This window comes from Oryx dammah, unplaced genomic scaffold, assembly GCF_014754425.2.
Source record: "Oryx dammah isolate SB20612 unplaced genomic scaffold, SCBI_Odam_1.1 HiC_scaffold_18, whole genome shotgun sequence".
NCBI lineage: Eukaryota > Metazoa > Chordata > Mammalia > Artiodactyla > Bovidae > Oryx > Oryx dammah.
This window is the reverse complement of record NW_024070202.1, coordinates 106,842,627-106,864,736: the sequence shown is the minus strand read 5'-3', so window position 1 is coordinate 106,864,736 and position 22,110 is coordinate 106,842,627. Positions and strand designations below refer to the sequence as shown.

General features: G+C 38.2%; 2 protein-coding genes across 2 annotated transcripts; both read right to left on the bottom strand.

The window, feature by feature from the left end:
• Positions 1-9,576: 9,576 nt before the first annotated feature.
• On the bottom strand, positions 9,577-10,512 carry LOC120877717 (olfactory receptor 2F1-like). Its single transcript, XM_040260073.1, has one exon. It carries the CDS (start codon positions 10,510-10,512, stop codon positions 9,577-9,579), a length of 936 nt encoding a protein of 311 aa, XP_040116007.1.
• Positions 10,513-18,736: 8,224 nt separating this feature from the next.
• Positions 18,737-19,690, bottom strand: LOC120877716 (olfactory receptor-like protein OLF3). The gene has a single exon (XM_040260072.1). The coding sequence runs from the start codon at positions 19,688-19,690 to the stop codon at positions 18,737-18,739; it is 954 nt and encodes a 317-aa protein (XP_040116006.1).
• Between the last annotated feature and the right edge of the window lie 2,420 nt (positions 19,691-22,110).

Here is a 22,110-nt window from a genome sequence, read left to right as displayed (position 1 = left end):
ACGTTCCTGGCATTTCTTATAAAATATATTAGTTTATTTATTGTCCTTTATGCTTTGTGGATTTATTGCTTTGTTTCTTATTCTTTTACCATCATATACTTTAGATTTAAATGGGAATGAACATAAAATCATTTGTAAAGTGAACCTCTTCACCTCTAGATATTAAGAATTGATCATTTTTTACATACAATAGGAAAGATGAGCTATTTTTCCTACTAAGGTGGCAATTTTTCCCAATATCATACATATTTTCTAAACTACACAATTATGATACACTAAATTCCCATGACAAAGGTTTCTTTTGAGTGTGTATGTTGATTTATTGACACATGTCTTTTTCTACACCAATACTATAATTTTAATTGTAGTTGCCTTATGACATGCTTTGATGTATTCTAGAGAAGCTAATCCTTAAATATACTTCAAACTTAAAAACTTAACTTAATTCAAATTAAATACCCTAAATCTACAGAGAATATTGTATTTAATGGAGAATCTGCAGATTCCTGCCTTTAGATCAGGAACAAGAAAGAATACCAGCCATCATGGCTATTTTTTCATATGACCTTAGAGGTTTTAGACTATGATTCAAGAAAAGGAAATAGATTAAGATGGATAAAAGATTATAAAAACTATCACTATTTATAGATGATATGACTATAAACCAGGAACATTTTTTCAACAATCTATAAAAGAGAACTAGATCAAGACCACCTTACAGAAATCAATAGCATTTTTGTATGCCAGCAATAACCAACTAAAAAAGTAAAATAAAATACCTCATATAATAATTGTTAAGTATTTAGGAATTATAAATTATAAAGTAATTAGGAATTTCTCAGCAGAGTATATACATGAATTCTATGGCACTCTCTCCCAATACTTTCAATCCTCCTGTGTTCTTTATCTACTTTCCCCATTTTATTTTTCTCCATAGTAATTATGACACACTGTATTGATTATTTATTTCCTATATTTACTGTCTATGTTCCTTTAAGTAAAACATAACAGTCAGACACAATTTAGCGACTAAACCACCACCACAATGTCCAAGAAGGCAGACATTTCTGTATGCTTTTCATTGTTGGATCCACAACATCCAGAAGATTGTCTGGCATATAACATATGTTTAACAGATATTTATTTTAAATATATGGAGAATATGTGAAAACTCCAAATAAAACATTAAAGATTATGTGGACTAAAAATACATTTCATGCTCTGGATTGGACAATTTAATATTATAAAGATGTCAATGCTCCAAAATGAATCTCTAAGCTCAAAGTAAACCTAATCAAAATTTCAGGTAAATGCTTCATGGAGCTTTAAGAAATTACTCAAAATTTATATAGCACATATCATGCTATAAATAGCTAACTATAGAGAAAACATGTCAACATAACAAAGGCCATATATGACAAACTCACAGCTAACTTACTCAATAATGAAAAGCTGAAAGCATTTCCTGTAAGATCAAAAACACAAGTGTGCCAACCATTGCCACTTTGATTCAACATAGTATTGGGCTTCCCCCATGGCTCAGCAGTAAAGAATCCACCTGCAATGCAGGAGATGTGGCTTCAATCCCTGGGTTGGGAAGATCCCCTGGAGGAGAGCATGGCAACCCGCTCTAGAATTCTTGCCAGGAAAATCCCAAGGACAGAGTAGCCTGGTGGGCTGTGGTCCATGCAGTCACAGAATCAGACACAACTGAAGCAATTGATCACACACATTGGAAGTAATAGCTGCAGTGATCAGACCAAAAAAAAAAAAAAATGAGAGCAAGAGAGAGAGATAAAAGGCATCCAGAATGGAGGATAGAAGCAAAACTCACTTTACAAATGGCATGATACTATATAGAAAGCCCCTAAGCCCCTACTCTTCAACTATTAATACTAATAAATGAATTCAGTAAAGTTGCAGGATACAAAATAAAATATATAGAAATCTGTGACATTTCTATACACTAATGAAGAATTATCAGAAAGAGAAATTTAAAAACAATCCCATTTACTATTGCACCAAAAAGAAAAAAAAATACCTGGGAATAAAAATACCAAGGAGATGCTGATAAAAGAAGCTGCTGCTGCTGCTGCTGCTGCTAAGTTAGTCAGTCGTGTCTGACTCTGTGCGACCCCATAGATGGCAGCCCACCAGGCTCCCCAGTCCCTGGGACTCTCCAGGCAAGAACACTGGAGTGGGTTGCCATTTCCTTCTCCAGTGCATGAAAGTGAAAAGTGAAAGTGAAGTCACTCAGTCATGTCCAACTCTTCACGACCCCATGGACTGTGGCCTACCAGGCTCCTCCATCCATGGGATTTCCCAGGCAAGAGTACTAGAGTGGGGTGCCATTGCCTTCTCCAGAAAGAAGTTGAAGATGACACGAATAAAAGGAAAGATATGCTGTGCTCACTAATGAAAGGAATTAATATTGTTAAAATGTCTACACTACCAAAAGAAATCTACAGACTCTATGTAATCCCTTTCAAAATACTAATGGCATTTTTCACAGAACTAGAACAAGAAACTTTTAAATGTATATGGAACCACAAAAGACTCTAAACAACAAAAGCAATCTTAACAAAGATGAACAAAGCTAGAGGTATCATGCACCCTTATTTCAAACTATGCTACATGGCTACAATAATCAAAACAGTATGGTACAGGCAGGCACATACACACACACACACACACACACACACACATATTTCAGTGGAAAGGAACAGAAAGCCCAGAAATAAACTCACATATCTATGGTCAACTAATCTATGAGAAAAGAGGAAAGAATATACAATGGGGAAAAGACACTCTCTTCAATAAATGTTGTTGAGAAAACTGGAAAGCTATAGGCAAAAGAATTAAAGTGGACCACTTCCTTATACCATATACAAAAACAAACTTTAAATGGGTTAAAGACTTAAATATAAGACCTGAAACCATAAGACTCTAGGAGAAAACATAGACAGTACACTCTTTGACATCAGTCTCAGCAATATTTTTGCGTGTCTGTCTCCTCAGACAAGAGAGACAAAAGCAAAAATAAACAAACGGGATTACATCAAACTAAAAAACTTTTTCACAAGGAAGGAAATCATCAACAAAAAGACAACCTACTGAATGAGAGAAAATACTTGCAAATAATACACTAGATAAGGGGTTAATATCCAAGATATATAAAGAAATCACACAATTCAATATCTTTTTTAAAGTTCTATTAAAAAATGGTCACAGGATATGAACAGACATTTTTCCAAAGAAGAAACACAGATGGCCAAGAAACACAAGAAAAGATGCCCAACATCACTAATCATCAGAGAAAAGCAATTGAAAACCACAATATCACCTCATCTCATGTAGCCTGTCAGAATGGTTATAATGAGACAGACAACAAATAGCAATTATTGGCAAGGATAGGGAGAAAAAAGAACCCTCAATGAAGTTTCCATCGGTAGGAATGTAAATTGGTGCAGCCCTATGGAAAACAGTGTTAAGTTTCCTCAAAAAGTTAAAAATATTACTGTCCAATACAGCAATTCCACTTCTGGATGTTTCCTGAAAGAAAACAAACAAACAAACAAACATTAATTCAAAAAGATTTATGTACACCTATATTAATTGCAGCATTACTTACAGTAGCCAAGATACAGCAGTACCTTAAGTTCTAATAAACAGATGAAAGAATAATGAAGATATAGTATATATGTACATACAAAATGAAATATTACTCAACCATAAAAAGAATGAAATTCTGTCATTTGTGACAATATAGATGGACCTAGAGGATATTATGCTAAGTAAAATAAGCCAGAGAAAGGAAAACAAATGTTGTATGATTTTACTTATATGTGGAATATAAAACAAAGAAACAAACCAGTGAAGCAAAAACAGAAACTGACTCACAGATAAAGAGGGAAAAAGACTGATGATTGAAAGACGGGTGGGAGGTTGGGGGAAATAGGTGAGTGAGATTAAGAGGTATGAATTTGCAGTTACAAAATAAATAAGTCCTGGAATGTGATGGACAGCATAGGGAATATAGTCAGAAATGTATAACAGTTTTGTCTCATAACAGATGGTTATTAGACTTACCATGGTGATCAGTATGTAATGTATATAAATGTCAAAACACTATGTTTTACACTTGAAACTGATATACTATTATATGTCAATGATATTTCAATTTTTGGAATTAGAAAATAGGATTGCATGGTGAAAAACAAATTAACAAAATAGAAAAGAATAGAATTCAAAGATAGATCTATATATAGGACCATACATGGACCACAACATGGGGAAAAACACTAGACCTATATTTAATAACTTAAGTAGAAGTAGATGTCTAAGGAAATTAAAATGCTAGAGATAAACTAAAGATATGCTGTGAAAGGTGAAAGTAGAAAACTTGATTAAATAAAATAGAATATTTTATGACCTAGATTTGAAGATTTTTTTAGAAAAACAAAACTTCATTAGTTTATATCATTGGACAAAGTATGATAAATTGGATTATATCAAAATGAAGATTTTTCATTCAACAAAGGACTCCATGAATAAAATTCACAGAGGTGACATATCACAAGTATATATTTGCAATGGCTATAACAGAAAAGGATTCATGTCTATAATGTACATTCCAACAAGGAAATGGTAGAAAACTAAAGGAAAATGAACAGAGTGTATAGCAATAGAAATCCAAAAGGCTGTCAATATGGTTCACTCAGCAAATATTTATTGTTTGGTAATTATGATACAGACACTATGATATATTCTTGATCCAAACAAAGACCTCTATTCTTAAGGGTTCTGGGGGCAGTGGAAGGGTGACAGTTCAGTTCAGTTGCTCAGTTGTGTCTGACTCCTTGCGATCCCATGAATCGCAGCACGCCAGGCCTCCCTGTCCATCACCAACTCCTGGAGTTCACTCAAACTCACGTCCATCGAGTCGGTGATGCCATCCAGCCATCTCATCCTCGGTTGTCCCCTTCTCCTCTTGCCCCCAATCCCACCCAGCATCAGAGTCTTTTCCAATGAGTCAACTCTTCGCATGAGGTGGCCAAAGTACTGGAGTTTCAGCTTCAGCATCATTCCTTCCAAACAAATCTCAGGGCTGATCTGACTCAGAATGGACTGGTTGGATCTCCTTGCAGTCCAAGGGACTCTCAAAAGTCTTCTCCAACACCACAGTTCAAAAGCATCAATTCTTCAGCGCTCAGCCTTCTTCACAGTCCAACTCTCACATCCATACATGACCACAGGAAAAACAATGGCCTTGACTAGACGTACCTTAGTCAGCAAAGTAATGTCTCTGATTTTGAATATACTATCTAGGTTGGTCATAACTTTCCTTCCAAGGAGTAAGCGTCTTTTAATTTCATGGCTGCAGTCACCATCTGCAGTGATGTTGGAGCCCCAAAAAATAAAGTCTGACACTGTTTCCACTGTTTCCCCATCTATTTCCCATGAAGTGATGGGACCAGATGCCATGATCTTCGTTTTCTGAATGTTGAGCTTTAAGCCAACTTTTTCACCCTCCACTTTCACTTTCACCAAGAGCCTTTTTAGTTCCCTTTTCCTATTTGGAACCAGTCTGTTGTTCCATGTCCAGTTCTAACTGTTGCTTCCTGACCTGCATACAGATTTCTCAAGAGGCAGGTCAGGTGGTCTGGTATTCCCATCTCTTTCAGAATTTTCCACAGTTTATTGTGATCCACAAAGGCTTTGGTATAGTCAAGACAGACAGACATTTAAAAATGAATTAACTGCAAATACATTAGAATAGATAAGTTCTTTGGAAAAAATAAATACCAAGGTAAGAGGAAAGACTGCTCTGGGGTTCTCAAGGCAAAAATACTGAAGTCCATTGCCATTCACTTCTCCAGTGGATCACATTTTGTCAGAACTCTCTGCCATGACCCATCCATCTTGGGTGGCCCTACACATCATGGCTCATAGTTTCACCAAGTTAGACAAGGCTGTGGTCCTTGTGATCAGTTTGGTTAGTTGTCTGTGATTGTGATTTTCATTCTGTCTGCCATCTGATGGATAAGGATAAGAGGCTTATGGAAACTTCCTGATGGGAGAGACTGGCTGAGGGGGAAACTGGGTCTTGTTCTGATGGTGGGCCCATCAGTTCAGTTCAGTTCAGTCACTCAGCTGTGTCTGACTCTCTGCGACCCCAAGAATCACAGCACGCCAGGCCTCCCTGTCCATCACCAACTCCCGGAGTTCACTCAAACTCATGTCCATCAAGTCAGTGATGCCATCCCCCCATCTCATCCTCTGTTGTCCCCTTCTCCTCCTCCCCCCAATCCCTCCCAGCATCAGTCTTTTCCAATGAGTCAACTCTTCGCATGAGGTGGCCAAAGTACTGGAGTTTCAGCTTTAGCATCATTCCTTCCAAAGAAATCCCAAGGCTGATCTCCTTCAGAATGGACTAGTTGGATCTCCTTGCAGTCCAAGGGACCCTCAAGAGTCTTCTCCAACACCACAGTTCAAAAGCATCAATTCTTCAGCACTCAGCCTTCTTCACAGTCCAACTCTCACATCCATACATGACCACAGGAAAAACCATATCCTTGACTAGACGGACCTTAGTCGGCAAAGTAATGGCCATATGTGGTGAGGGGGAGTTGGGTACCACAACAAAGAATGGTAGTTAAAATATGGTGGACACTATGGATTACTCTGTACAGTTTAAAGTAATAGACTAGCAATAGATGGTTTGGTTAAAAAAATAAATAAACTAAGACATTGTACTAGTTTCTTGAGTAGTTAATATATTTCTAAATACATAAACACAGTCTCAAACATCATTGCATGCATTAAACATACCAGAATAGTTGTCCACACAGCAAGGAAGAATCGCCAGTCTATGTCTGATGCAGGATACGGCACGCTTGGGGCTGGTACACGGGGATGACCCAGAGAGATGTTGTGGGGAGGGGAGTGGGAGGGGAGTTCATGTTTGGGAACGCATGTACACCTGTGGTGGATTCATGTCAATGTATGGCAAAACCAATACAGAATTGTAAAGTAAAATAAAAAAGAAAGAAAGAAAGAAAAAAAATACTAAAAAAAGAAAAAAACGAAACAAAAGAATAAAGAATGGGATAAAATATAATTAATCTACTTCAGTTAATGAAAGAAGCCTTGTATGGGTGATAATATTTCATCTGCTGAGGAACAATACAAACCAGTTAACTCTGCACCTATTTTTTAAAGTCTTATTTACCACTGTACTAGATTCTAATATGAATTATCTTTATATGTTTCATAAAAGGCAACCTCTAAAATTGTAAAGAAAGTTTCAATTAATAAGTTATTCAACCAGTAGGTATTTATTGGCACTGTTAAGGCACTGGGGAAAAATGAGATAAAACACATAGTCCGTACTCACATATTAACTGGTGAACATAATATTTTGCCCTTTCTAAGGCGAACACTTGAATTTTCTCTTCTTAAAAAGTGGGAGATCAAAATATCTTTACTTCTGAGATTTTACTCAGAAATTTGAGCCCAGTTATTCATGATATTAATTGACAGAATTGAGAATTCCCAGTGAAAGGTAGCATTTATTACTAAACTTATGAGTGCTTATTAGTAAATTATTAATACATTGGGTAAGTCTCAGATTTCACATAGAAAAATCTAACAGGTCTACAATTATTTTTTTCATGAATTCTTATGACTTGTAAAAAAATAAATAAATTTTCCTTTTATAGAGACAGTCCTTTTCTTCCAACCCTGATAGACAAACGGTGTACCCTGAGAGCAATCAGAGAGAGGAGGAGGGAATCGGGATGCAGATGAAGAAGCAGGCACACATAAGGCCATATCAGGCCCTGCACATATGGAGTTTGGATTTTATTCTAAGCAGGAAAAAGATGTGACCTGATTTGTTTTCTAAGATAAAGAATCTTTCTACAGGTCAAATGGTCCAGGTCACTCAAATAAACTGTAGGGAAAAGACAGAGTTAGAGATTTCTAAGCATATCAAATTGAGAAAACTGGACAAAATTCAACTACAGTGACTGGAGATGTTTGCTTGAGGAATAAAGCCATAAGTAAATACAATACAGTAATTACTACAAAGGTCAAGAGAACAGTTACTTTTGAGAAAAAGGAGTTGTCATTAGGATACATGGAGGGGCTATTGCAGCAGCTAGCAGATCTTTTTTTGTTTGTTTCTTTTAACTTGAGTGGTGGTTACAAGATGGTTTGTCTTATAATAATTCACTAAGTTATACATTCAGTATTGTGTTCTGCCTCTGTTTTCACTTACAACATAAAGTAAAAAAGCAAACAATAATTTTAAAAATTAAATTTGTTGTGTGCAGAACAGAATGTAAAAGGAAAGGTGGAAACAGAGAGACCAGTTAATCACATATTTTGTTGGCAAGCAAATGAAATCTATTGCTGGGTAGAATGTAAAAGAAAGGAATCAGAAATTACTCTGATGTATGATGGTCACTTTTACTAATACAGTGAAGGTGTCTGGTGGCAAGAGGAAAGGAATAGCTTGGGACAGAGGAAGCAAGCATAATAGCTCTATTTTAACTATGGTAAGAATGAGATTTATATAAGTGAAGGAGTCAATCAAACATTGATACATGTGTTTGGAGATCACAAGAAAGGTCTTGTCTGGGCTGAAGCTAAAAAAAAATACACAAGAGATAGATATGTAGGTAGGTAGGTAGGTAGGTAGGTAGGTAGATAGATGCATGGATGGATGAATGAATAAATGCCATAGTTCTGGGTAAAGTAATTACTTGGAGCAGACAACAGTGATCTACTAGAGCCAAAGCAAAAGGAAAAAAACTCATTTTGAGTAGTTGTATATAGAGAGAAGTTTGCATAACATGTAGCCCTACAATTGTGTAATCCTACTTTAAAAAAATAGTTGAATATCTACTCTATGCCACCACTCTACTAGGTATTTTACATAGATAATTTATAATCTTCAAAGTAATCATATCACTGGTTATGATCACTTGTTTCTTATAACTGAGGAAACTAGAGGTTAGAGAGTTTTCAAAGCCACATGAAGTGTGGCTGTTCCCACCTGAAAATTTTTACTATTTACCTTGCATTTTCTGAGGGTACATGCAAAAAGAATTTGAAAGTAAAAAGAGGGATATGAAGTCTAGGAGGAGAGGTTATCCAGAAGACTGCAGCACAAAAATTAAAGGCTTTAAAAAATTTTGTTGTTGTTGTTGTTGTTTTGCTCAATCATGTCTGGCTCCTTTGTGACCCCATGGACTATAGCCTGCCAGGCTCCTCTGTCCATGGGATTTCCCAGGCAAGGATACTGGAGTGGGTTACCAATTCCTCCTCCAGGGGATTGTCCTGACCCAGGGATTGAACCTACATCCCCTGTGTTGGAGGCAGATTGTTTACTGCAGTAGTGATGCACATAGTCAAAATGTGGATGAATGTGGAAAGTCAGTCTAGAAAAGCTTGTTCACCATGATCTGCCTTATCAGCAAATCTGAGGAGAAAGGGCACATCCATCATTTTCTCTTTAATTAAAATGTCATTTTATGGGCTGTTGGAGGGAAGGAGAAATTCTTTGAATCGTTATCTTTTTTCACTAAATTTCCTCAACACTCTTCTAATGGCGCTCATCACTTCCTTGTTTCTCAAGCTATAGATTAAGGGATTCAGCATTGGGGTCACGACAGCATAGAATAGAGCAACCCTCTTCTCCTGTTCTGCGGAGGAGCCAGCCGTGGGTCTCAAGTATGTGAAGAAGGCTGTGCCAAAGCACATGGCAACCACAGTGAGGTGAGAGGCGCACGTCCCAAACGCTTTGCGGCGTCCCTGGGCAGAGCGGATACGCAGAATGGTAGCGACTATCTGACCGTAGGAGAATAGAACAAGAAAACAGGGAAGCATGATGACCAGAAATCCCGAGACGGCCACCATGACCTTGTTGAAGGAGTTGTCCACACAGGTCAGCCTCAGCATAGCCAACATCTCACAGGCAAAGTGATTAACAACCTTACGGCAAAAAGGTAGCCGAAAGGTGATGACTGTCTGCATCAGCGAATTCATGAAACCAGCCACCAAGCAGCCTGCAGCCAGCCCCAGGCACAGCTCTCCGTGCATGATGACCGTGTAGTGCAGGGGGTGGCACACTGCCACATAGCGGTCATAGGCCATGGCCCCCAGCAGGAAGAACTCTGTGCTGCCCATTGCCAAGGAGATAAGCAGCTGGAGCACACAGCTGTAGAACGGAATGGACTTCCGGGCGGACAGGAAGTGAACGAGCATCTGGGGGACCGTGCTGTTGATATAACAGACGTCCACAAACGACAGGACACTGAGGAAAAAGTACATGGGTGTGTTTAGCCGGCTGTCCAGTCTGATAAGGAGTATTATCAGGAAGTTCCCCAGCACGGTCACCAGATACATGGCCAGGAAAAGGACAAAGAGGGAGACCTGCGTCTCCCAGAGGCTGGACAGCCCCAGAAGAATGAACTCACTCATCCATGTCTGGTTTTCCCTGCCCATGGGCCTCTGAAGACCAAACCCAAGCTATAACTCGAAAAAGACTAGATGCTTAAGGTGCCAGAGGATCTTATGAGGTCATTTAGACAAAACAGCTGTCCAATATTAAGTGGTCTGCGTTTTCAGATCATGTGTCTCCTTCTGGGTTTGGGACCACCGTAGAATGCATGATATGGCTCAGATCCAAGGAAAATAGAAAACTCTTCTCATTCCTTAAGTGGGAAGATTTTCATTAAAATGCTTAGATAATTGAGTTAAAAATGTTAACTGTAAAATGTGATTTTTTTCTTTAAAGCCAACTCCTAACTATGGAGTTTATTTACTTCTTTGTTAAATACCAGTTTTTCCTTCTTATGATCTCAAAATCCATATTGAATGGTTTTAATCACTTTTTTTATTTCTGGATTCTTTGATTGTGAAGATGAGATATTAAATTTCCACCCTTTTAAAATAAAAAATTGGGGGTTATAAGTTAGAAGGTAGCAAATATAAAATAGTTTTTAGGAGCTAAAAATTGTCAAAAATTACATCTCCAGTTCAGTGAAATGAAAAACGAAGACCTGAGTAATCAGACTCAGTTTTGAGAAAACTTTACCTATTTGTCTTTTATCTGGTCGAGAGAATAAGGGGGAAGAATCTTCTATATTGTATTTCTCCTCCCTTGAAAGAACCGCAGTGCATGGGGTCAACAACAGAGGATGACTGTCAAGAAACAAAGATGCATTAACCATCTTCCTTAGTGATAAAAGCTCAGATAGTTGCACATGTGCTAGCCTATTAACTAAACGATAAGGGGAAACTGGTTGCACATTCGTTCCAATTCTATTTCTATATATTCTGGATAGGGATTGTTGTGGTTTGGAGACTGCAAAATGTAATGGAAAAATTAAAGTTAACTCAGTAAAATGACTAATGATTACCTCTTTCCTTTAACCCTCTTTACTTGTATCTCCATCTGAAATACGTGACTGTTCCCTGTGCCTTAGAAAATTCTCTTTTCTCATCCTAATGCTATGCTCCCTCTACTGTGCCTAACATGGCCAGAAAGTAATAGCCTACTCTGCTCAATACCATCCTCAAACTTTCTAATCCTGCTGATGTATTAGTACTTCAAAAAGTACAAGAGCTTGAGTATTATCTCTGGAACGCTTAGTAATCTTACTTGGGCCTTATTCAAATCACAAGTGACTTCCAGGAACCTCACAGACCGAACAAAGCCCACTCTAGATTTTCCACATGCTCTGCCCCTCAAATTATTTTCTCCGTTGGGTACAGAAAGTGAAATGTAAGCACAGCTATCCCAGGAAAATGTTACCTGCTTGCTGCCTGTGATCAGAGAGGGTCATTGAATATGTGATGAAAATCATACTTTGTTTTGAGGGTATTCATGACAGTCAGGGCCGATAACTGCAGATAAATAAGATGCCAAAGGTGCCATCCAGCAGAGAAGGGTCTATGGAAATTTGCATTTGATAATCTTTCTATTGTCTATGAATGAATTAAGCTTGATAAACCATTCCCACTTCAAGAGATAATTTATGTAAGTTATAAGAGGAGGCAATAAAAGTGCAAAATGTTCTTTAATTCTTTAGAATTTACTCTAGAGCTTCCAATTAGCAAGTCACTTTGTAATATTTCTATAAAAGAAAGAGGAAACCTACCTTTTTATCCCCAGTAAAACGGGAAAAGTTGGAATATGAAATTATCACTGGTGAAGACCTCAGGTACCAGAGAGAGGTAAGTGACTTCAAAGGGGAAAATCTGAGACCTGTCAGGGGCATGTGACCATGTACATATAACATTTTAATAGATAATATTTCTAGAAAGGTACATGAGGTAGTCTTTAATCCTGCTATAACACACAAAACAGTTCATGTAGCACAAGTTCTCTGGGAGAGGGCTAAAAGAAAAACAAAACAAAACAATCCAGGAGGTAGCTGATGATTATTTAAGGTATTCTCAGGAACCAAATAATGAGACTTTGTTAAAAAATCTGATGATAATCTCTTGTGGTTTTGAGGCTTTCACCTCTTAAAAACAAATAATAGTTAAGGGCTTGACAAAGAAAATATAGTAATCCTTGTTCTTGGGTCAGTAATTCCCCTTAAAGGCTCAGCAATTTATTGATACAAATAGAAACACTCATTGTTAGCATGTCATGTTTCTGTATCATCTTCATGTTTTTAAAGTGCCATGCCCTGGGGTGAATGAACTGCTTTGTCAATGAACTTGCATTTCCCAGTCCAACTATCATTACCTACTCTTGCCCCTCAGTATCCATGGGATTGGTTCCAGGACTCCAGTGAACACCAAAATCCATGAATGTTCAGCTCCCTTATATAAAGTGGTCTGTTATTGCATATAACCCACACACATGCTCCTGTACACTTTAAATCATCTCTAGATTACTTATAATATCTAATACAAAGTAAATGTGATGTAAATAGTTGCCAGTATGCAGCAAATTCAAGTTTTGCTTTTGATAACTTTCTAGAATTATTTTTAATATTTTCAGTCCATGGTTGGTGAATGCACAGATGTGGAACCCATGGATTTGGGAGTCTAGCTGTAGCTTCTTCATCCGTCTAAACACAGCATACGTTCAAATCTGTCCCAATTCATTGGAGTGAGGGAAGTAGGAAGAGTGATAGAATTAGGATATGACATCAGTGGTAAAAAGAATAATTTTTAAATCAAAAATAAAGATTCAACACCAAAACAAGTAAAATGATTAAAACTTTTGAAAATATGATACATAAGTAAAAGTTAAAAACAGACTTTCAAAAATAAGGTGGTGGTGTTATAAGTGACAATAACAATAAAACAAACAGCATTCCTGAACCACCTTTCCTTCCTAGAACTGCGATTCAATCTCCCTAACGAAATGTTCTTCTCAAAAAAGAAGCTGGCAGAAAGCTTGAGATTTCTCCCAAATGTTAACGGGCTAAGTTGCTATCCCCACCTGATTCCTACTTCCTAATGCATACCTACACTGCTTGGAGCGACAGAAAGTTTAAAGCCAGTTATCCAGCTGAAGTTACCACCTTCTGACCATCACTGTTTAAGAATGAGCTGGTTAACACAAACCTGTCCTCTGGTCCAGATTTCCAGCAGTGTACAGGTGCTGGGGGTGCAATGTGACAGAGGGAAAACAGCCTATAGTGACTTATGTTCAATGATTCCATGAATGCAATAAAAGCCCTATGCTAGGTACTTCATTTCTCAGAGGTGTTCAAGAGAAATTTCTCGCCAGTTTGGCTATTCAAATGTATTTTCTTACAACAAATTGTTCAAATGTGACCTTTATCTCTATGCTAACCAAACTCAACCCAACTGTCACATGAGCCTAGAAAGAAGCTATGTGTTAAGGAAATCATTGCTTCTTGACCATAATCCCAAGAACCCAATGGAGAGCCTCTGATCACGACTGCCCTACCTCCAGGACAAGAGGCCAGCATTGCCCCAGGAAGAGTTGGGCTGGGCAAGATGTGGGATCTTCTTTTCCCTCAGAGACAAAATCTCTGCAGGCCAATTATCCTGTGCTTGTTAGGTTTCTGTTGTTTTTGCTCTTTCTCTATAGGTAATTCTCTCACCTTAAACTCTTACCTGCTTTTAAAGAATTTACAAGTGAGAATAATTTTTTAATGAGCCAGAAGAGAGAGGAGAATCTGAATCCCTGGTTCCCCTGGAGACATTCTCCTGTCTTTGGTGAAGTTTCACTTTAAAGAAGTTAAAATTTGCCCATGACTAGATTGAGACTATTTGAACCAAAGTGTCCCATTATTCATGGATTGCTCAGATATCTTTGAGCAATATCTCCTGTAACAAGGTTCTAAATTATACATGGGCTATAATCATATACTATCTTCAGAACTGATGCAGCTATTTCATGGGACCTTTCCCCATTTTGCCTTACTATTGGGGGGGGTTCCTTTTAACTGGGCATTGTCAAATTATGCATTTTTGTATCTAGAAATCTGCCCTCATTCTGAAAATACTTCAAAAAGTTACTACCCACTGAAAGCATCTCAAATCTGATATCCATCCCATTGATAGACATTTAGTTTGTTTCTGCTTTGCTGCTGTTAATAAGAACACTCCTATGAACATTCACATACACACACTCTCATCTTTTGTCCCACAAATGTCCTCATTTCTGTTTCCCAGTAGTGGAATTGCTATATCACAGATTATGTGTGTGTCCAGCTTTAGCTAATATCGTCAGTTTTGTAAAAACAGATGTTCCAATTAATTATATGCCCACCAAATCTATATGAAATTTCTTTTCTCTAATCATTCTTTATCCTTAGTCATTTTACTAAGTACTTTACATATAATATTTCATTGAATCCTCTCAAACTTCTCACAAGGAGCTTATTATTCTTTGCAACTTATGAAAAAGAGAGCTGATTCTTAGAGAGGTTTTATAACTTGTCCAGGATCACACTTCTTGTTTTGTTATCCTGCTATACTTTGATGAGGACTATGTAGAAGACTCAAAGAAGTCAGGCAATAGCATGCATACAGTGATAATTTCCATGAAATGGGAAAAAAATCTCATGGTACCGAGGATCAGATTTTGCTGAAAGTAGCTTAACCCAAATTTGATGCTAGAAGGACAACCAAACCACATCACTCTGGCAAGACACCACTTGGATGTGTATATTTTATAGGATCTATATTTTATATAGTAGGATTAGCCCTCAAAAGCTGAATTTTAGTGGGAAGAATAAGGGAGAGCTTGATGGTCCCAGATATCACAATAACGGATAGTACAGAGTGAAAGCGGAAGCTTGTGTCCCCAGAAGACCTATCACTGTGGTTAAATGTTTCTAGGGCTAAGAAGTAATATAAATTATTCATTTCATATTCAGCAGATATCTAAGAATGATGCTAATATGTGATTTGTGTCCTGCATTCACCCATCAGTTTGGAGTCCTTAGATCTTGGGCAAATGAACCTAAATGATGATGAGAAATGAGATGCTTTCTGAAATGCAAACTGAAGTGAGAACTACTTCATTTTCTCTTCATCATCATGACCTCAGTCCACATGCTGAAAGAATCCCTTTTTCCTTTTTATATCAGTGCTCTTTATGTGTATACCTTGTGTTGCAATTTTGTTCCATTTCCCTTATATTGTGGCAAACTATTGCCCATAGGTCAAACTTGGCCTGCCACTGTTTTTGTATGGTCCATGGGAAAAGAATTTTTTTATATTTTTAAATGGTTTTTAAAAAGAAGATTTTATAATGTAAAAATTATATAAAATTCCAATTTCAGTGTCCCTATATTTAGACTTATTGGTACCAGCAACATTTATTTTTTTATACATTATCTATGGCTATTTAGTGCTATTATGGGAGAGCTGAATTAGCTGTAATGTAGAATGTATGACCCAGAAAACCTTGACAATTTTCTATCTGGCCTAATACAGAAAGAGTTTTCCAACACCTGCCCTAGAAGACTGTATACTTCCTGAGGTAGTGGCCATATCTCATTGACTCAATCTTTGACTACACTAAAGCTCTTCACTATGTGGATCATAACAAACTGTGGAAAATTATTAAAGAGATGGAACTACTAGACCACCTTACCTGTCTCCTGAGAAGCCTGTATGCAGGTCAAGAAGCAACAATTAGAACAGACATGCAACAAGGGACTGGTTCCAAACTGGGAAAGGAGTATGGCAAGGCTATATATCGTCACCCTCTTATTTAACTTCTATACAGAGTACATCATGTGAAATGCCCAGCTGAATGGATCAGAATCTGGAATCCTGATTTCTGGGAGAAATATAAACAACCTCAGATATGCAGATGATACAACTCTGATGGCAAAAAGTGAAGAGGAATTAAAAAGTCTTTTGATGAGGGTGAAAGAGGAAAGTGAAAAAGTTGGCTTGAAACTCAACATTTAAACAACTAATATTTTGGCATCCAGTTCCATCACTTCATGGCAAATAGATGAAACAGTCACAGATTTTATTTTCTTGGGCTCCAAAATCACTGTGAATGGTGACTGCAGTCTTGAAATTAAAAGATGCTTGTTCCTTAGAAGGGAAGTTATGACAACCCTAGACAGAGTATTAAAAAGAAGAGACATCACTTTGCCAACAAAGGTGTATGTATCCAAAGCTATGGTTTTTCCAATAGTCATGTATGGATGTGAGAGTTGGACATAACAAAGGCTGAACATTGAAGAACTGATGCTTTTGAATTGTGGTGTTAGAGAAGACAAGAGAAAGTCCCTTGGACTACAAGGAGATCAAGCCAATCAATCCTAAAGGAAGTCAACTCTGAATATTCATTGGAAGGACTAATGCTAAAACTGAAGCTCCAGTACTTTGGCCACCTGATGCGAAAAGTTAACTCATTTGAAAAGACCCTGATGTGGGGAAAGATGGAATGCAAAAGAAGGGGACAACAGGATGAGATAGTTAGATAGCATCATCGACTCAATGGACATGAATTTGAGCAAACTTCAGGAGACTGTAAAGGACAGGGAAGCCTGGCTGCTGTGGTCCATGGGGTTGCAAAGAGTTGGACACAATTTAGCCAGTGAACAACAACAAGTGGCCATATCTAAACACAACTTTGATACCATACAATGCCTATAGTATTGTCTTCAACAAAGTCAGTGTCCACAAAATGATCATATGTAGTAACTTTGAGAGGGCTGAGAATAAAGGTGGTCAAATTAGAGGAAAAATGTGACCTTTGTGACCTTGTAATTGAAGATACTGAGATGAAATTTAAAGATACTTGAGGCAGAGAGTGGTGGCCACAAGTGAAAGAGGCACACTTGTCTGTAGCCCACTGTGGGCTGTTAACCTTCACCATTCTCACATCTCACACCTTCATCTCTTCCTCCTTCCTCTGCACTCTCAGCCATGAGTGATCCATCTTGTTTCACAGAGAAGAATAGGTGCCAATGGAAATCCCTCAACTGATCACCACTGCCGAAATGCAAGTCAACCAAAAACTAAGCAACTAACTTAATAATGAGACAAAAAAGAAAAGGAAAGTCTTTCTTTTAGACTCCTTGAAGAGAGTGAGAAGACCCTCTATTATCATATTCTTTATCTCCTCTCTTACCTAATCCCTTGTTTAGGTTTATCCTCAGAGACAAGCTGCACTCACAGGCAGTGCCAGCTCACAAGATTTACAGAGGGGATTTAAATAGAGGGTTAAGATTTAAGTAGGGGTTTGTGTCTTTGTGTGTGAGGTGTGCAGAGGGGAGTACAAGAACACCTTTAATATGGAGACTTGAGAATAACATCTGTACAGCAGACTGACCTATCCTTATAGTACAAAATCCATATTAAAGCTGTATAGTCTTTCATTGGCTTATTCAAGGAAACTACTTTCCTTAGATTAACTGTGTCTTAACATTGTATTCATTTATCTTCCTGTTTATTTGCTTATTTTTTTTCCAAAAGTTCAAATAAAGGTTTGCTGAATTTTCACAAATTACAATTTTACCTTTTGAAAGGTACCCAATATATACAATTGTTTCCTTACCAAATTATTCATATGCTATTTAGCAGTAGCTGTTTCCTATTTTTCTTAAATAATATCAATCACAAGTAATCGATTGTATCTTTATCACAGTAAAAAAAGAACTTTAGTTGATGTTTCTCCTCTCATTTATTTCCATTACTCACACAGAGACTGTACATCCACAATAGGCTGTGCAAAAAAATTTCAATCAGAGTTGATAGCAACATGCTCCTTAAGACAGTGGCTCACACAATTAATAAATGTGACTATATATGGCCCATAATGTTTTGAGTGTTCAAACATGAAAATTCATTTTGTTCCCAGTGGAAATGAGATGACCTCCTTAAAATGTGGTTGAATAATTCAGTATTCCAAGGTAAAATCCAAGAATGGGTCCATAATTGCAACACTTTTTCATGTTCCTATCAAAACAATAAATATTTTCTTCCAATATTCCAGGGTCATATGAATGGATACTGAGTGGATAACAGTGGAAAGTTCTATTTCAGCACTGCTTACTGTCTCTGAACATCCTGCTGTGACATAAAAACACCCCCACATCCCACACCCAATCCAATCACTCAGCCTCCTACCCAACATCACAAGCACATGTTTTATCATCTCCTTCCTGGTTGCCAAGGCAATGCAGTTATAAGGCTTCATATCTGAGATGGGTAAGAGAACACACAGGCAAAGCTCCTTTCTCCAAGTGATGCTCATGATTCATCAGGTTGCCAGTTTCGACAATAATCCAAATAATTGTCCTAGTAGTTTCTGCCAAGCTCTCTTCACCTCCTTATTCCTTACACTGTAAATCATGGGGTTCAGCATGGGTGTCAAAATGGCATAGAAGACAGAGATCAGCTTCTCCTGAAGCACAGAAGGGCTGGGATTGGGCTGGATGTAAGTGAAAATGGCCATGCCATAGCACAGGACAACCACTGTGAGGTGAGAGACGCAGGTGTGGAAGGCTTTCGTTCTCCCCTCTGTGGACTGGATCTTTAGGATGGTGGAGATGATCTTGATGTAGGACAGGAGGACCAGGCAGAAAGGTGTCACCAGCAAGACAATGCTAGAAACCATTACTGAGATCTCATTGGAGGAGGTGTCGACACAGGCCAGCCTGACCACAGCTAGGATTTCACAGGATATGTGATCGATATACTTGTTTGTGCACATAGGCAACTGAAAGGTGATGGCAGTATGAACGAGAGAGTTGAGAGAGCCACTGACCCAGGATGTGATGGCCAGCCCAGCACAGAGCCCTCCATGCATGATGACCGAGTACCTCAGGGGGTCGCACACAGCCACATAGCGGTCATAGGCCATCACGGCCAGGAGAACAAACTCAATCCCACCCAGGCCCAGGGAGAAGAATAACTGGGCTGCACAGCTCACGTACGGGATCCCCTTATGTCCCGCAAGAAAATGCACCAGCATCTGAGGAACGATGCTTGTGGCATAGGAGACATCAACAAGGGAGAGGTTGGTGAGAAAGAAATACATGGGAGTGTGGAGTCGGCTGTCCAGTCTGATCAGAAGAACAATGAGGACGTTCCCCAGCAGGGTCAGCAGGTACATAACCAAGAACAGGACAAAGAGAGCGACCTGAGTGTCCCAGTCACTGGACAGGCCAAGGAGAATGAATTCTCTCACCCAAGTCTGGTTATCTGCTCCCATTAAAAGATGTGAGGTTATTAACCTGCAGAGACTCAGAAATAATAGAAGCTGTTGAATCAAAGAACCATTTTCGTTGTTCAGTTGCTAAGTCATGTCTGATTTTTTGCAACCCCATGGACCACAATACACCAGGCTTCACTACCTCCCGGAGCTGCTCAAAGTGATGTCCATTGATCTGCTGCTGCTGCTGCTGCTGCTGCTGCTGCTGCTGCTGCTGCTAAGTTGCTTCAGTCGTGTCCAACTCTGTGCAACCCCATAGACGGCAGCCCACCAGGCTCCCCCATCCCCGGGATTCTCCAGGCAAGAACACTGGAGTGGGTTGCCATTTCCTTCTCTAATGCATGAAAGTGAAAAGTGAAAGTGAAGTCCCTCAGTCATGTCTGACTCTTAGCGACCCCATGGACTGCAGCCTACCAGGATCCTCCATCCATGGGATTTTTCAGGCAAGAGTACTGGAGTGGGGTGCCATTGCCTTCTCCGTTTGATGATGCTATCTAACCATATCATTTCTCAGATGCACCCTTCTCCTTTTGCCTTCAATATTCAGTCAAAGAATCATAAAAATAATTTTTTATCAATACATACTGTATGAAATTAACCAGCCTTAGATGTTCCAGATCATTTATGGGTCAAGATGACAGGCTTTATACTGATACATATTATATCTACTCTGTATCAGAGACAGCCCAGTGCGTTTAGAAGAATATGATGTGGTCCCTGGGAGATTCAGTTAAAGTCTGAAGAGAACCACAGAGCAATTTTAAGAACTCCATATCTTAAACAGTTTACAATAGATTCTAGGATATGGAAAGGATGGTAGGTGACAGTGATGGATAAAATGATAAACAATGAAGAAAATCTTGGTTTGAATTTTTTTTTAAAGCCTGCATTAGACATGTCAGCTAGACCCATCATGATGAACTGGATAAATCTATTATAAAAGGAAATATTGGGAATAGAGAGAGACTTACAGAAAGATCTGAAATCAGTGAACCTAGGTTTGAAACCTAATTTTATTTAGCAGCTATGTGATCTTGGTTTAGTGACAAACTTCTATTTATGAAACAGACTTACACAACTCAGAATACATTTAAGCTCAAATGAAGGAAACTTCTGGAGAAAGTACTTGTGAATTGTTACTGGTAGTAGTTCTATAGTAGTATGACAAGTAGTAGTAACATGACCTCCGCCTGGGGGTAAATAAAGTAACAGATGTGACTTTCCTCATATCTCTATAGATTCAGACATAGATGTTTTAAAAAATAAAACTGTAGGCAACATTTAATGAATCTTAGGGCTTAGTGGGATATTCTGAGGACTTTTTCTTCCTTTCGGTGTTTTTACTAGACTCTGGTCTCTTAGCCTTTAGTGGGATGAGACAGATAAGAGAATTGTAGTTGGGCCTTGTCTTATTTTTTCTCTTCAACTAACTATTATTGATAATCTACCATTTTTATATTGGCTTAAAAGAAAACAAGGAAGGTTATGAATGTTTAGGCTTTCTCAATATAAGAAAGAAAGGAAAGCATATGGCTAAGGACCCTTTCTTACTGTTCAAGGCAGAGAAGGTATGGATTCTTGTAGATACACATTAGAATAGTTTCCACTTTGTTTTCTTTTCTTAGCAGCACTTTTTCAGTAGGTCTAATATGTTTTAAGGTCAATTCTGAACAACAGAAATAGTTTTTTACCATGTCTGAAGCACTGACTCATTCTTACTCTTCCTCCATGCCTGCATATTTTTAATTTCCTTTCTTCTCAGTGGAGAAAACAAGAGAAAACAGGAGATAAAGGCAGCGAGAGAGATTGAGAGGAGAGGCAGAGCTTCTTGCCTCTTATCTGAACCCACATAGATGTCAGGCCAGGGTTTCTGAGCAGAAAGGTGAAGAAAGGTGTTCATGCTTCCACTCTTAAAGGACAAAACAAGCAGTTCAATAAATGCCCTTCTTATTCATGATTTAGACACATAGATTTTTACAAACATCTTTCCTAATGTTCTTCTCACAACCTGATTGCCCCTTTAAACAATTCCTTCATTTCTGCTACATCAGGGTACTTTCATTACTACCCCTCACTTTGCTTTCCTCAATCATGACCCGTCTGAGAAATATCTACTTCCTGGAAGCCAGTGTTGAACAATGACCATAGCTGAGTGTCAGCTTTATTTAGCGCTTTCTCCTATATAAGTTTGTCTGTGTTCTCCTCTCAGTATTTGCTACGACTCTGGCTACTTAAACATTTTTCCCAGGTACCTTTTGCTCCTTTGTTGTTGCATAGTCGCTAAATCAGTGAGCACTTTCTGTGTCTTGTCTCTACAGAATACTTCCAAATTCATTTTATCAGGCTAGCACGATACTGATACCAAAGTCAAACAATGATACCAACATCTTTGAAGAACATATATGCAAAAATTCTTAATA

Coding starts and splice junctions, on each gene's coding strand:
- LOC120877717 (XM_040260073.1), bottom strand. CDS start 10,512: ATGGGCAGGGAAAACCAGACATGGATGAGTGAGTTCATTCTTCTGGGG.
- LOC120877716 (XM_040260072.1), bottom strand. CDS start 19,690: ATGGGAGCAGATAACCAGACTTGGGTGAGAGAATTCATTCTCCTTGGC.